Source organism: Lynx canadensis, chromosome X (assembly GCF_007474595.2).
Source record: "Lynx canadensis isolate LIC74 chromosome X, mLynCan4.pri.v2, whole genome shotgun sequence".
In the NCBI taxonomy this organism is placed as follows: domain Eukaryota; kingdom Metazoa; phylum Chordata; class Mammalia; order Carnivora; family Felidae; genus Lynx; species Lynx canadensis.
In genome coordinates, this window is record NC_044321.2 from 47,652,896 (window position 1) to 47,668,167 (window position 15,272).

Consider the following 15,272-nt stretch of genomic DNA (forward strand, 5'->3'; position numbering starts at 1 on the left):
GGGTCATAGGATAGATCTATATTTAATTTTTTGAGGAACCTCCACACTGTTTTCCAGAGCAGCTGCACCAGTTTGCATTCCCACCAACAGTGCAAGAGGGTTCCCATTTCTCCACATCTTCTTCAGCATCTATAGTCTCCTGATTTGTTCATTTTAGCCACTCTGACTGGCGTGAGGTGGTTTCTGAATGTGGTATTGATTTGTATTTCCCTGATGAGGAGGGACATTGAGCATCTTTTCATGCGCCTGTTGGCCATCTGGATGTCTTCTTTGGAAAAATGTCTATTCATATTTTCTGCCCATTTCTTCACTGGATTATTTGTTTTTCGGGTGTGGAGTTTGTTGACTTTTTTATAGATTTTGGATACTAGCCCTTTGTCCGATATGTCATTTGCAAATATCTTTTCCCATTCTGTTGGTTGTCTTTTAGTTTTGTTGATTGTTTCCTTTGCAGTGCAAAAGCTTTTTATCTTGAAGTACCAATACTTCATTTTTGCTTTTAATTCCCTTGCCTTTGGGGATGTGTCAAGTAAGAAATTGCTGTAGCTAAGGTCAGAGAGGTTTTATCCTGCTTTCTCCTCTAGGGTTTTGATGGTTTCCTGTCTCACATTCAGGTCCTTTATCCATTTTGAGTTTATTTTTGTGAATGGTGTGAGAAAGTGGTCTAGTTTCAACCTTCTGCATGTTGCTGTCCAGTTCTCCCAGCACCATTTGTTAAAGAGACTGTCTTTTTTCCATTGGATCTTCTTTCCTGCTTTGTCAAAGATTAGTTGGCCATACTTTTATGGGTCTAGCTCTGGGGTTTCTATTCTATTCTATTGGTCTATGTGTCTCTTTTTGTGCCAATACCATGCTATCTTGATGATTACAGCTTTGTAGTAGAGGCTAAAGTCTGGGATTGTGATGCCTCCTGCTTTGGTCTTCTTCTTCAATATTACTTTGGCTATGTGGGGTCTTTTGTTGTTCCATACAAATTTTAGGATTGCTTGTTCTAGTTTCGAGAAGAATGCTGGTACAGTTTTGATTGGGATTGCATTGAATGTGTAGATAGCTTTGGGTAGTATTGACATTTTAAAACAATATTCTTCCAATCCATGAGCACAGAATATTTTTCCATTTCTTTATATCTTCTTCAATTTCCTTCATAAGCTTTCTATAGTTTTCAACATGCAGATCTTTTACATCTTTGGTTAGGTTTATTCCTAGGTATTTTATGTTTCTTGGTGCAATTGTGAATGGGATCAGTTTCTTTATTTGTCTTTCTGTTGCCTCATTGTTAGTGTATAAGAATGCAACTGATTTCTAGACATTGATTTTTTATCGTGCGACTTTGCTGAATTCATGTATCCATTCTACCAGACTTTTGGTGGAGTCTGTCAGGTTTTCCATGTATAATATCATGTCATCTGCAAAAAGTGAAAGCTTGACTTCATGTTTGCCAATTTTGATGCCTTTGATTTCCTTTTGTTGCCGGATTGCTGATGTTAGCACTTCTAACCCTATGTGAAACAACAGTGGTGAGAGTGGACAACCCTGTCGTGTTCGTGATCTCAGGGGAAAAGCTCTCAGTTTTTCCCCATTGAGGATGATATTAGCTGTGGGCTTTTCATAAATGGCTTTTATGATGTTTAAGTATGTTTCTTCTATCCCGACTTTCCCGAGGGATTTTATTAAGAAAGGATGCTGAATTTGGTCAAATGCTATATCTGCATCGAATGACAGGATCATCTGCTTCTTATCTTTTCTTTTATTAATGTGGTGTATCACCTTGATTGATTTGTGAAGGTTGAACCAGCCCTGCATCCCAGGAACAAATCCCACTTGATCATGGTGAATAATTCTTTTTATATGCTGTTGAATTCAATTTGCTAGTATCTTATTGAGAATTTTTGCATCCATATTCATCAGGGATATTGGCCTGTAGTTCTCTTTTTTTGCTGGGTTTCTGTCTGCTTTACAAATCAAAGTAATGCTGGCTTCATAGAATGAGTCTGGAAGTTTTCCTTCCCTTTCTATTTTTTTGGAACAGCTTGAGAAGGCTAGGTATTAGCTCTGCTTTAAATGTCTGGTAGAATTCCCCAGGGAAGCCATCTGGTCCTGGACTCTTATTTGTTGGGAGATTTTTGATAACTGATTCAATTTCTTTGCTGCTAATGGGTCTATTCACATTTTCTCTTTCTTCCTGTTTGAGATTTGGAAGTGTGTGGGTGCTTAGGAATTTGTCAGTTTCTTCCAGGTTGTCCAGTTTGTTGGCATAAAATTTTTCACAGTATTCCCTGATAATTGCTTGTATTTCTGAGGAATTGGTTGTAATAATTCCATTTTCATTCATGATTTTATCTATTTGGGTCATCTCCCTTTTCTTTTTAAGAAGCTTGACTAGAGGTTTATCAGTTTTATTTATTTTTTCAAAAAACCAAACTTGTTTTCATTGATCTCCTCTACAATTTTTTTCGATTCTGTATTGTTTATTTCTGCTCTGATCTTTATTATTTTCTCTTCTCTGGGTTTGGGGTGTCTTTGCTGTTCTGCTTCTGTTTCCTTTAGGTGTGCTGTTAGATTTTGTATCTGGGATTTTTCTTGTTTCTTGAGATAGGCCTGGATTGCAATGTATTTTCCTCTCAGGACTGCCTTCGCTGCATCCCAAAGCGTTTGGATTGTTGTATTTTCATCTTCATTTTTTTCCATATATTTTTTAATTTCTTTTCTAATTGCCTGGTTGACCCATTCCTTCTTTAATAGGGTGTTCTTTAACTTCCATGCTTTTCGAGGTTTTCCAGACTTTTTCCTGTGGTTGATTTCAAGTTTCATAACATTGTTGTCTGAAAGTGTGCATGGTATGATCTCAGTTCTTTTATACTTATGAAGGGCTGTTTTGTGACCCACTACATGATCTGTCTTGGAGAATGTTCCATGTGTACTCGAGAAGAAAGTATATTCTGTTGCTTTGGGATGCAGGGTTCTAAATATATCTGTCAAGTCCATCTGATCCAATGTATCATTCAGGGCCCTTGTTTTTTTCTTGATCCTGTGTTTAGTTGACCTTTCCATTGTTTTAAGTGGAGTATTAAAGTCCCCTGCAATTGCCACATTCTTATCAATAAGGTTGCTTATGTTTGTGATTAATTCTTTTATATATTTGGGGGCTCCTGTGTTTGGCGCATAGACATTTATAATTGTAAGCTCTTCCTGATGGATAGTCCCTGTCATTATTATATAATGCCCTTTTTCATCTCTTGTTACAACCTTTAATTTAAAGTCTAGTTTGTCTGATATAAGTATGGCTACTCTAGCTTTCTTTTGACTTCCAGTGGCATGATAGATAGTTCTCCATCCCCTCACTTTCAATCTGAAGGTGTCCTCAGTTTTAAAATGAGTCTCTTGTAGGATGTGAGGGCAATCTGGCTGCGATATCTGTCACCCCATTGATCTCCAGGGTTGATTCGGCTGATCTGGCTGGCTAGGCGGGTGTCCCCTTCCTCCCTCACCACTCCATGTGCACCCCTCCCGAAGCTGCGCTCTTGGTCGAAGAGGACGACCTTCCCCGATAGAGGAGGACTGTTCTTCGGTCAAGGGTATACGAGTAGCTGCGTTCCCGTGCTAGAGCCTCCAAACAAGCTGTCAAGGTCCATTTGTAGGAGAATGTAGGGTAGTCAAGCTTCCAAGACTCCAGACACATCCAATTGAGGTGCTGCACGTGGCAGTCTGCCTTTCTTTGAAAAATAAAATAAAATAAAATAAAATAAAATAAAATAAAATAAAATGAGTCTCTTGTAGACAGCAAATAGATGGGTCTTGTTTTTTTATGCATTCTGATACCCAATGTCTTTTGGTTGGAGCATTTAGTCCATTTACATTATTATAGAAAGATATGGGTTTAGAGTCATTGTGATGTCTGTAGGTTTCATGCTTGTAGTGATGTCCCTGGTACTTTGTGGTCCTTGCAACATTTCACTCACAGAGTCCCCCTTAGGATCTTTTGTAGGGCTTGTTTAGTGGTGATGAATTCCTTCAGTTTTTGTTTGTTGGGAAGACCTTTATCTCTCCTTCTATTCTGAATGACAGACTTGCTCCATAATGGATTCTCAGCTGTATATTTTTTCTGTTCATCACATTGAAGATTTCCTGCCATTCCTTTCTGGCCTGCCAAGTTTCAGTAGGTCTGCCAGTAGTCTTATGGGTCTCCCTTTATAAGTTAGAGCATGTTTATCCCTAGCTGCTTTCAGAATTTTTTCTTTCCTTGCATTTTGCCAGTTTCACTATGATATGTCATGCAGAAGATTGATTCAAGTATGTCTGAAGGGAGTTCTCTGTGCCTCTTGGATTTCAATGCCTTCTTCCTTCCCCAGATCATGGAAGTTCTCAACTATGATTTGTTCAAGTACATCTTCAGCCCCTTTCTCTCTCTCTTCCTCTTCTGGAATTCCTATGATACGGATATTGTTCCCTTTGATTGCATCACTTAGTTCTCTAATTCTCCCCTCATACTCCTGGATTTTTTTTATCTCTGTTTATCTCAGCTTCTTTTTTTCCATAATTTTATCTTCTTTTTTTTAATTTTATTTTTTATTTTTTTAAAATTTACATCCAAATTAGTTAGTATATACTGAAGCAATGATTTCAGTAGATTCCTTAATGCCCCTTACCCATTTAGCCCATGCCCCCTCCCGCAATCCCTCCAGCTACCCTCAGTTTGTTTTCCATATTTATGAGTCTCTTCTGTTCTGTCCCCCTCCCTGTTTTTATATTATTTTTGTTTCCCTTTCCTTATGTTCATCTGTTTTGTCTCTTTAAGTCCTCATATGAGTGAAGTCATATGATTTTTGTCTTTCTCTGACTGACTAATTTCACTTAGCATAATACCCTCCAGTTCCATCCATGTAGTTGCACATGGCAAGATTTCATTCTTTTTGATTGCCGAGTAATACTCCATTGTATATATATATATATACCACATCTTCTTTATCCATTCATCCATCGATGGACTTTTGGGCTCTTTCCATACTTTGGCTATTGTTGATAGTGCTGCTATAAACATGGGGGTGCATGTGTTGCTTCAAAACAGCACACCTATATCCCTTGGATAAATGCCTAGTAGTGCAATTGCTGGGTCGTAGGGTAGTTCTATTTTTAGTTTTTTGAGAAACCTCCATACTTAGTGGGTGCACCAGCTTGCATTCCCAGCAACAATGCAAAAGAGATCCTCTTTCTCCGCATCCTTGCCACCATCTGTTGTTGCCTGAGTTGTTAATGTTAGCCATTCTGACAGTTGTAAGGTGGTATCTCATTGTGGTTTTGATTTGTATTTCCCTGATGATGAGAGATGTGGAGCATTGTTTCATGTGTCAGCTGGCCAGTGGCCATACACACTTCTTTGGAGAAGTGTCTATTCATGTCTTTCACCCATTTCTTCAATGGATTATTTGTTTTTGGTTGTTGAGTTTGATAAGTTCTTTGTAGATTTTGGATACTAACCCTTTATCTGCTATGTCATTTGCCAATATGTTCTCCCATTTTGTCGGTTGCCTTTTAGTTTTGCTGATTGTGTCCTTTGCCGTGCAGAAGCTTGTTATTTTGATTAGGTCCCAGTAGTTCATTTTTGCTTTGTTTTTTCTTGCCTCCAGACGCGTCTTGAGTAATAAATTGCTGCGGGCAAGATCAAAGAGGGTTTTGCCTGCTTTCTTCTCGAGGATTTTGATGGCTTCCTGTCTTGCATTGAGGTCTTTCATCCACTTTGAGTTTATTTTTGTGTATGGTGTAAGAAAGTGGTCCAGGTTCATTCTTCTGCATGTCGCTGTCCACTTTTTCCAGCACTACTTGCTGAAAAGACTGTCTTTATTCCATTGGATATTCTTTCCTGCTTTGTGAAAGATTAGTTGCCCATACGTTTGTGAGTCCATTTCTGGGTTCTCTATTCTGTTCCATTGATCTGAGTGTCTGTTCTTCTGCCAGTACCATACTGTCTTGATTACAGCTTTGTGGTATAGCTTGAAGTCTGGCATTGTGATGCGTCCTGCTTTGGTTTTCTTTTTCAAGATTGCTTTGACTATTTGGGGTCTTTTCTGGTTCCATACAAATTTTGGGATTATTTTTTCTAGTTCTGTGAAGAATACTGGTGTTACTGGGGCGCCTGGGTGGCGCAGTCGGTTAAGCGTCCGACTTCAGCCAGGTCACGATCTCGCGGTCCGTGAGTTCGAGCCCCGCGTCGGGCTCTGGGCTGATGGCTCGGAGCCTGGAGCCTGTTTCCGATTCTGTGTCTCCCTCTCTCTCTGCCCCTCCCCCGTTCATGCTCTGTCTCTCTCTGTCCCAAAAATAAATAAACGTTGAAAAAAAAAATTAAAAAAAAAAAAAAAGAATACTGGTGTTACTTTGATAGGGATCGCATTGAATATGTAGATTGCTTTGGGTAGTATCGAGACTTTAACAATATTTGTTCTTCCTATCCAGGAGCATGGAATCTTTTTCCATTTCTTTGTGTCTTCTTCAGTTTCTTTCATCTGCTTTCTATAGTTTTCAGTGTATAGATTTTTCACCTCTTTGGTTAGATTTATTCCTAGGTAACTTATGGTTTTTTGGTACAACTGTAAATGGGATTAATTCCTTGATTTCTCTTTCTGTGACTTCATTGTTGGTGTATAGGAATGCAACCGATTTCTGTGCATTGATTTTGTATCCCGCAACTTTGCTGAATTTATGAATCAGTTCTAGCTGTTTTTTGGTGGAATCTTTTGGGTTTTCCATATAGAGTATCATGTCACCTGTGAAGAGTGAAAGTTTGACTTCCTCCTGGTCGATTTGGATGCCTTTTATTTCTTTGTGTTGTGTGATTGCAGAGGCTAAGACTTCCAATACTATGTTGAATAACAGTGGTGAGAGTGGATATCCCTGTCTTGTTCCTGACCTTAGGGGGAAAGCTCTCAGTTTTTCCCCATTGAGAATGTATTAGCATTGGGTTGCTTGTATATGTCTTTTATGATCTCGAGGTATCCTCCTTCTATCCCTACTTTCTTGAGGGTTTTTATCAAGAAAGGATGCTGTATTTTGTCAAATACTGTCTCTGCATCTATTGAGAGGATCATATGCTTCTTGTCCTTTCTTTTATTGATGTCATGAGTCACATTAATTGTTTTGAGGATATTGAACCAGCCCTGCATCCCAGGTATAAATCCCACTTGGTCGTGGTGAATAATTTTTTTAATGTATTGTTGGATCCGGTTGGCTAATATCTTGTTGAGGATTTTTGCATCCATGTTCATCAGGGAAATTGGTCTATAATTCTCCGTTTTAGTGGGGTCTGTGTCTGGTTTTGGAATCAAGGTAATGCTGGCTTCATAGAAAGAGTTTGGAAGTTTTCCTTCCATTCTATTTTTTGGAACAGTTTCAAGAGAATAGGTGTTAACTCTTCGTTAAATGTTTGGTAGAATTTCCCTGGAAAGCCATCTGGCCCTGGACTCTAGTTTTTGTCAGATTTTTTATTACTAATTCGATTTCCTTACTGGTTATGGGTCTGTTCAAATTTTCTATTTCTTCCTGTTTCAGTTTTGGTAGTGTATGTTTCTAGGAATTTGTCCATTTCTCCCAGATTTCCAATTTTGTTGGCATATAATTGCTCATAATATTCTCTTATGATTGTTTTTATTTCTGTTGTGTTGGTTGTGATTTCTACTCTGTCATTCTTGATTTTATTTGAGTCCTTTCCTTTTTCTTCTTGATCAAACTGGCTATTGGTTTATTAATTTTGTTAATTCTTTCAAAGAACCAGCTTCTGGTTTCATTGATCTGTTCTACTCTTTTTTTTGGTTTCGATAGCATTAATTTTTGCTCTAATCTGTATTATTTCCTGTCTTCTGCTGGTTTTAGGTTTTATTTGCTGTTCTTGTTCCAGCTCCTTAAGGCGTAAGGTTATGTTGTGTATATGAGATCTTTCTTCCTTCTTTAGTAAGGCCTGGATTGGTATATTCTTTCCTCTTATGACCGCCTTTGCTGGGTCCCAGAGGTTTTGGGTTGTGGTGCTATCATTTTAATTGACTTCCATATACTTTTTAATTTCTTCTTTAACTGCTTGGTTAGCCCATTCATTCTTTAGTAGGATGTTCTTCAGTCTCCAATAGTTGTTACCTTTCCAAATTTTTCTTGTGGTTGATTTCGAGTTTCATAGCATTGTGGTCTGAAAATATGCACGGTATGATCTCGATCCTTTTGTACTTACTTAGGGCTGATTTGTGTCCCAGTATATGGTCTATTCTGGAGAACGTTCCATGTGTACTGGAGAAGAATGTATGCATAATTTTATCTTCCAATTCACCAATCTCTTCTCTGCCTCTTCATTACGAGCTGTGGTCCCCTCCATTATATTTGCACCTCATTTATAGCATTTTTAGCTCCTCATGTCTATTTCTTAGTCCCTTTATCTCTGTAGCAACAGATTCTTTGGTGTCCTCTATGCTTTTTTCAAGCCCAGCAATTAATTTTATGATTATTATTCTAAATTATTGTTCCATTATATTGCTTAAGTCATTTTTGATCAATTCATTAGCCGTTTCTACTTCCTGGAGTTTCTTTTGAGGAGAGTTCTTCCGTTTAGTCATTTTGGGTACTTCCTGGGGTGGCGCTGAACTGCAGGGCACTTACCCTGTGCTGTCTGGAGTAACTTGTGTTGGTGGGTGGGGCCACAGTCAGATTTGATGTCTGTCCCCAGCCCACCACTGGGGCCACAGTCAGACTGGTGTGTACCTTTATCTTCTCCTTTCCCAGGGGAAGGACTCACTGTGGAGTGGTGTGGCCCCTGTCTAGGCTACTTACACACTGCCAGGCTTGTGGTGCTGCTTTGATGGGATCTGATGTATTAGCTGGGATGTATCTGCAAGGTGCACAGGGGCGGGAGGGGCAGGCTAAGCTTGCTTTGCTGTCTGTGGTCCCCTGTGGGAGGGGCCCTGCAGCACTGGGAGGGAGACAGACCTGTCGTAGGGATGGATCCACAGAAGCACAGCTGTGGGTGTTGGCGCAGTGCAAGCAAGTTTGGTGATGGAAAATGGTTCCTTTTGGGTTTACAGCTGGGGGATGGGATAGGGAGATGGTTCTTGCCAGCACCTTTGTTCCCCTGCCAAGCTGAGCTCTGTCTTCCCAGGATTAACAACTCTCCCTCCTGGTGTCCTCTTGCCCTCCTGCTCTCCAAGCAGAGCTTTTGACTTTTAACATTCCAGATGTTAAGTCCCGATGGCTGTCAGAACTCACTGAGTCCGGCCCCTCTGGTTTTGTATGCCAGACTTCAGGGGCTCTGCCTTGGGGTGGGCTGCCTTTCCACCACCCCGGGTCCCTCCTGCCGGTCCGTGTAGCACCTACCGCCTCTCCGCCCTTCCTACCCTCTTCCGTGGGCCTCTTGGCTATGCTTGGCTCCAGAGAGTCCATTCTGCTAGTCTTCTGTTGGTTTTCTGGGTTATTTAGGCAGGTGTGGGTGGAATCTATGTGATCAGCAGGACGAGGTGAGCCCAGTATCCTCCTATGCTGCCATCTTCCCCTGGATCCCACCCAGTACATTCGACATTGATTCTTGAGTAATGAAAACATTCTTGGCAAATAATTTTACTCTTGTCCATCTTGCACCAGTCCAAGAATTTCACCTGTAGTGCTGCAATATGAATGTCCCTGGCTATTCCTCTTAATTATGCCCTCAGTTCCAGAAACCAACAGAATAGAACTGCAGTCTTATTCCATTATTCCTGGCTTCTGTATCTATGTGACTCCAGCCTGCTTTGAACATTCTAATTGTTTCAGAGTAAATGCCTCAGGCCCCATGGGACACTCAGCTAACAACATGTAGGGGGCACTGATAGGAAAGGGGCAGGGACATGCAGGGGTTCTCCTCAAGGCATACTTAAGATTTTTAAATGTGATGCCAAAAGCTACTTAGGTATAGCCTTCATTAAAATCAGTACACTAGGGGGGCGCCTGAGTGGTTCAGTCAGTTAGGTGTCTGACTTTGGCTCAGGTCATGATCTCACAGTTTGTGGGTTCGAGCCCCACGTCTGGCTCTGTGCTGACAGCTCAGAGCCTAGAGCCTGCTTCAGATTCTGTGTCTCCCTCTCTCTCTGCCCTTCCTCTACTTATGCTCTGTCTCTCTCTCTCTCTCTGTGTGAAAAATGAATATACCCTAAAAAAATAAATAAACATTAAAAATCTTTAAAAAAATCAGTACATTAGGTACATCTGAAGAACCACTAAAAATATTTATTTTTTTTTTTAATTTGTACTTTTTATTTATTTATTTATTTTTTTTTAATTTTTTTTTTTCAACGTTTATTTATTTTTGGGACAGAGAGAGACAGAGCATGAATTGGGGAGGGGCAGAGAGAGAGGGAGACACAGAATCAGAAGCAGGCTCCAGGCTCTGAGCCATCAGCCCAGAGCCTGACGCGGGGCTCGAACTCACGGACTGCGAGATCGTGACCTGGCTGAAGTCGGACGCTTAACCGACTGCGCCACCCAGGCGCCCCTAAATTTGTACTTTTTAAAAAACTTTTAACGTTTATTTTTTGAGAGAGTATGAGTGGGGAAGGGGATGAGAGAGAGGGAGTCACAGAATTCCAAGCAAGCTCCAGACTCTGAGCTGTCAGCACAGAGCCCAACATGGGGCTCGAACTCAGGAACCACAAGATCATGACCTGAGCCAAAGTCAGATGCTTAACCGTTTGACCACCCAAGTGCCCCTAATTTGTACTTTTTAAATCAAAAACATCCTGTGAAATACTGAAATAAGATGACCATTTAATTAACATAAATGAGAAATAACAGCAGTGAAACCAAAATAGGTAATATTTTAATGTCCAATAAAATTATAAATGAACACTACTGTATAGGTTATCCATAGGGATGTTGAAATTATGCAGTACATTGGCAGGATATGGGGGAGAAGAAGAGACAGTAAGGCTGGGTGCCAAGTCTATCCTGAAAATCAGGGTGACCAAGAAACTGACAGAGGTCTAACTTGAGGATTAAGTAGCAGAAGGTGATATGACTACTTTGCATATTTAAGAGTATTGCTTTTTTTCATAGGTGATTTCTCACTATCAGTGTAAAGAGCAGCGTGATGCCCACAGATTTGAGAAAATCAGCAACATTATTAAGCAATTTAAGCTGAGCTGCAGGTAAGAGATCTTTTGTGATCTATTTATGTCTGGAAAAAGTTGTCACTTTTGAGAGGTTCAGATAACCACAGTAGACTGCACTTATGTGTTCAGAGTAGTTCTTTTAATTGAAAAGAAAGCTAAACTCTAAGGGAGCTTACAGTTGGTTCAGGTGAAAGTCATTGTCCTTTAATGCAACTGATACAGAAGAAGCATGTGAAAAATATCTAAGCAGAAAAACCTTTTGAGATATTCGATACTATTTAGGAAGAAATAAACAGAAAATACCCAAGGGAGTTTTGAAAAAGAAGAAAGGAGAATTTACCCTACCAAATAAAAATTTTGCTATAATACTATAGTAATTAAAATAGTGAGATACTGATTCAGGAATGGTACAGAATACAGTCTGGAAATGTCTAATCATGTTGTCTCACTTTTGATTAAATACGGTTTGAATCTTAGCATTGTGAATATAGGAAGAAGGAATGGCTGAACATTATAATTTAGTAAATATGTAATAATCAAAATCCTTATCCTGGTAAAACTTTGATGCCCAGACAATAGAACAAGTATAAGTTTACTCTTTTTATGTCTTAGCACACTGTGAGACTTACTGGCATGTTTATGCTAACATTTTTAAGAAGAAATAGCAAATGGCATGCAAATATAATTACCTTGTTTGTTTTTAAAGAAATGGGATCACTTCTCTAATTTCTATATAATGAACATTCAAAAATAGTTATTAATCACAATGATAGGAAAATTTCAACCTAAACTTCTTAAATATTAGGGAAATCTTTTATAATCTGTTATTTTAACATGGATCTAGGTCTAAGCCCATTTCACAGTGAATGTCAAGTCCTAATCCACTTTCTAAGTAACTTTCCAAAACATAGTAAATTTAGCATTAGAGTTTCCTTGGAAAACAAAGTGAAGTTAGTGATTAACTGTCTTAATGAAGTGGTGAATCAAGGTATAATGCTATTGAATGTTCAATATACAAAGTAAGAATTTTTTATATTGCTATTATTTTATGTTCTTTACTACTTTTTCTCATTTCGCTTATAGCAAGCTAGCTGCTTCTTTCCAGAGCATGGAAGTCAGGAACTCTAACTTTGCTGCTTTCATTGACATCTTTACATCCAACACTTATGTGATGGTCGTGATGTCTGATCCATCCATTCGTAAGTTCAAACTTAGCTGACATAGATTTAAAGCTTCATTCTTTAAACTAATTGCCCTAGAGGTAGTACTTTATTAGATAATGAACAAACATCTTGTAGTGGGGATGGTTGCACAGCAGTGGGAATATACTTAATGCCACTGACCTGTATATTTTTAAATGGTTAGAATGGTAAATTTCTTGTTATATGTATTATTTACCACAATAAAAAAGCTATTTTACTACTAGTAATAACTAGTTTTTTGTTTACTAAACTTATATTTTGAAGCTTAAAAATAATTTAGATTTGTTTTTTTTTTTTCTTCATGAAATTTCAGAAATCAAGGTACTAAATCTAGGAATTTTAAAGAAAAGAGAACCCATATGTATGATTTATGCTTCATACAGTATAAATTTTCAAAAGACTAATCAGTCTAAGCTCTGGATTACTAAATGCTGAACCATTTTATATGTCACTGTATATTCCTAAATACTATATTCCCACATTTGTACCCTGGGCATAAAAGGATGTATTTGGTACTTCTATGCCATAATAGCCATGTTCATCATAACTACTGAAATAAAGGTTCTAGCAGTGTTTCCAGGATGTTCCCAGAAGTTTAAATAAATTATCTCTGATCCACTGGCTTTTCCTACTTAGGTTAATATCAAAATACAACATAACATAATGGGTTTTATTCTAAAAATGAACCAAAAAAAGATTTGGAAATTTTATTTTGGAAATATATTTAAATATAAACAAATCTTCTGCTTATTCAGAAAAATTAAACCATAGTTAACTTGGGACCTCCTATTTCTGTATGTTCTCTGTGACCTATTTTGAGAGATTTGGCTCTCTTTTGTTTATTTATTTGTTTTTACTAGTCAGACATTCCGTTGGCTGCTTGTATTTATTATGTTGGGTATCTCCTCCACCCCTACCCTCCCTACCCTCAGCTTCTGCAGCTACTCTGATCAACATCCGCAATGCCAGGAAACACTTTGAAAAGCTGGAGAGAGTGGATGGACCAAAACAGTGTCTCCTCATGCGCTAAACATTGCCACATGTTGTTTCAAAAAATTTTGAAATACTGTTTCTTAATTAATCTTAATGTTGTATTCGTATATGTAGGCTCTGAAATGTGATGCTTACCACTTGTGTATTTCTTCCCCACATCAGTGTTAACGTTTAACCTTGAATGCTATTTACTAAAATAGCCAGTGAGAAGTTAGAAAATGAGCTGTTCATGGACTTGATGTGACATAAGAGTATGTGATATGTAAGTGTTCTGATAACAAGATTCTAATAGTGTGTGTTCTGATAACCTGGTTCTAATAGTTGTGTATGCCATAGCCTTTTCCAACATCATCTTGTATTCCTCATTGGATAGTAACCTATAAGTTTGGAATATTACTAATTTCTCAGCATGCATTAAAATTATTCCTTAACTTCAACTGTAAATAAACTTTTGCTGTTAGGGATTTCAGTGTCTGTTTTCTTTTCCTTGTCTTTTCAGCTTTTTCCCTAAGAAAGAGCAAATGAATTTCATAGTTATCCTATGGGGAGGGGATCTGCTGTTTGGGAAATATTATAGAGTAAAGTTGGATAGGAAGGATGGAGGCAGATTATAGTCTTAAAGTTAGAAGAGTTTAGATATTACGTGATAGGAAATAGGATACCATTGTAGGTTTTTGAGGAGGGGAATTATGTGAAAGGAATTTTGAAAGAAAATTAACCTAGACTATATGGGCTGACTGGTGGCAGCTGGAGAAGCTGTGGCAGTAATATAGGCCTGAGGTGTGTTGAAAGCTTCTTCTAGGTTGCAGCTGGAGAAGGAATGAATAAAAAGTTGAGGGAAAAGAGATAAGATTTATGAGATATAAGTATTCTTTCTCTGTGGTCCAGGAATGGTTAACTTTATGTATCCCATTACATCTAATGGGATGTATCCCATTACATCTAATTATCCCATAATTACATTATGCTGATCAAGTAATATTAAAATATTTTTCAAGAAGTTGTGTTTTATTTCAGTGCCTAATGAAAAGATGAAGCATTGTTAACTAGGAGAAAAGGAGCTTGATAACACTAACTAGAATTACTCAAAGCTCTTTATCTGCTTCTGTAGATACAATAAAAGAACACAAAAACATTTGGTAAATCTATAACACAGTGTATTCATCTCATTTCTCTTCTCTCTATATCATGAAGAAAACTTCTAGACCAACAGAACCTCACCCTTCCCAATCTTATCATCCTCAGTTGGGAGAAGTAGTTTTCACTAAGCAGTGAAGAACATGGTTTTTAGGTAGCCTACATTATGTAGATTAAAATTATCAAGCTTTAAAAGGTCATGGAACTAATTTTATCAACGGTTGTATTAATCCTCTGCAGAAGGGGAGTTTTTTAGTAGATACTCTAGATTCTTTATTTTCTTAATATCTAGGAAAATGAAGAAGAGTAAATGAAGTGGGGGTCTGTTCTGTGACTAATATGAGCCATGAGTTGATATGTTCTCATTATCCTCAATATATGGGGTTATATTTGAAGGTAGTTAGAAAGTGGACAGATAGATACAGATATAGACATTAAATTAGGTAAGTGTGAAAAAAATGTAGTTATTATTTGCTCTTGTTCAACCCTTGCTCAGATGCTAGTTATAATTTGGACTTAGAGGATGCATAAAATAATGAAAGGTTAGAAAATTTAAGTTATGATTTAGCTTGATCCTTCCTATTGTAATGACCAACTAGTCTTCTTTGTCACTGAAGACAAAAATATGTTTTGTGATAGATATTTGTCCAAGATGGAACCACCTAGAAACTGAAATAAACACAAGTGAATAGTGAAAGCATATACACAGAAATGGAGAGATGAAATCAAAACTAGAGATATGAATATTATGGGATTATTGATACAATGAAATGATGGTTTTTATAGGCTATGTTAGTGACGTTATTAGGATAGGGCAATAGTTTTCAAACTG

At 38.1% G+C, this 15,272-nt stretch overlaps 1 protein-coding gene across 5 annotated transcripts in view; it reads left to right on the plus strand.

Moving 5' to 3' along the window:
* Positions 1-13,767, plus strand: part of RRAGB (Ras related GTP binding B) — a 51,829-nt gene extending 38,062 nt beyond the window's left edge. For all 5 annotated transcript variants that reach the window (XM_030305882.1, XM_030305875.1, XM_030305879.1 and 2 more), the window contains 3 exons: positions 11,053-11,144; positions 12,192-12,307; positions 13,243-13,767. In XM_030305882.1, coding sequence (XP_030161742.1) covers positions 11,053-11,144; positions 12,192-12,307; positions 13,243-13,340 — 306 coding nt within the window. In that variant the 3' untranslated portion in view covers positions 13,341-13,767. The remainder of the gene's footprint in view (positions 1-11,052; positions 11,145-12,191; positions 12,308-13,242) is intronic.
* Positions 13,768-15,272: the final 1,505 nt, after the last annotated feature.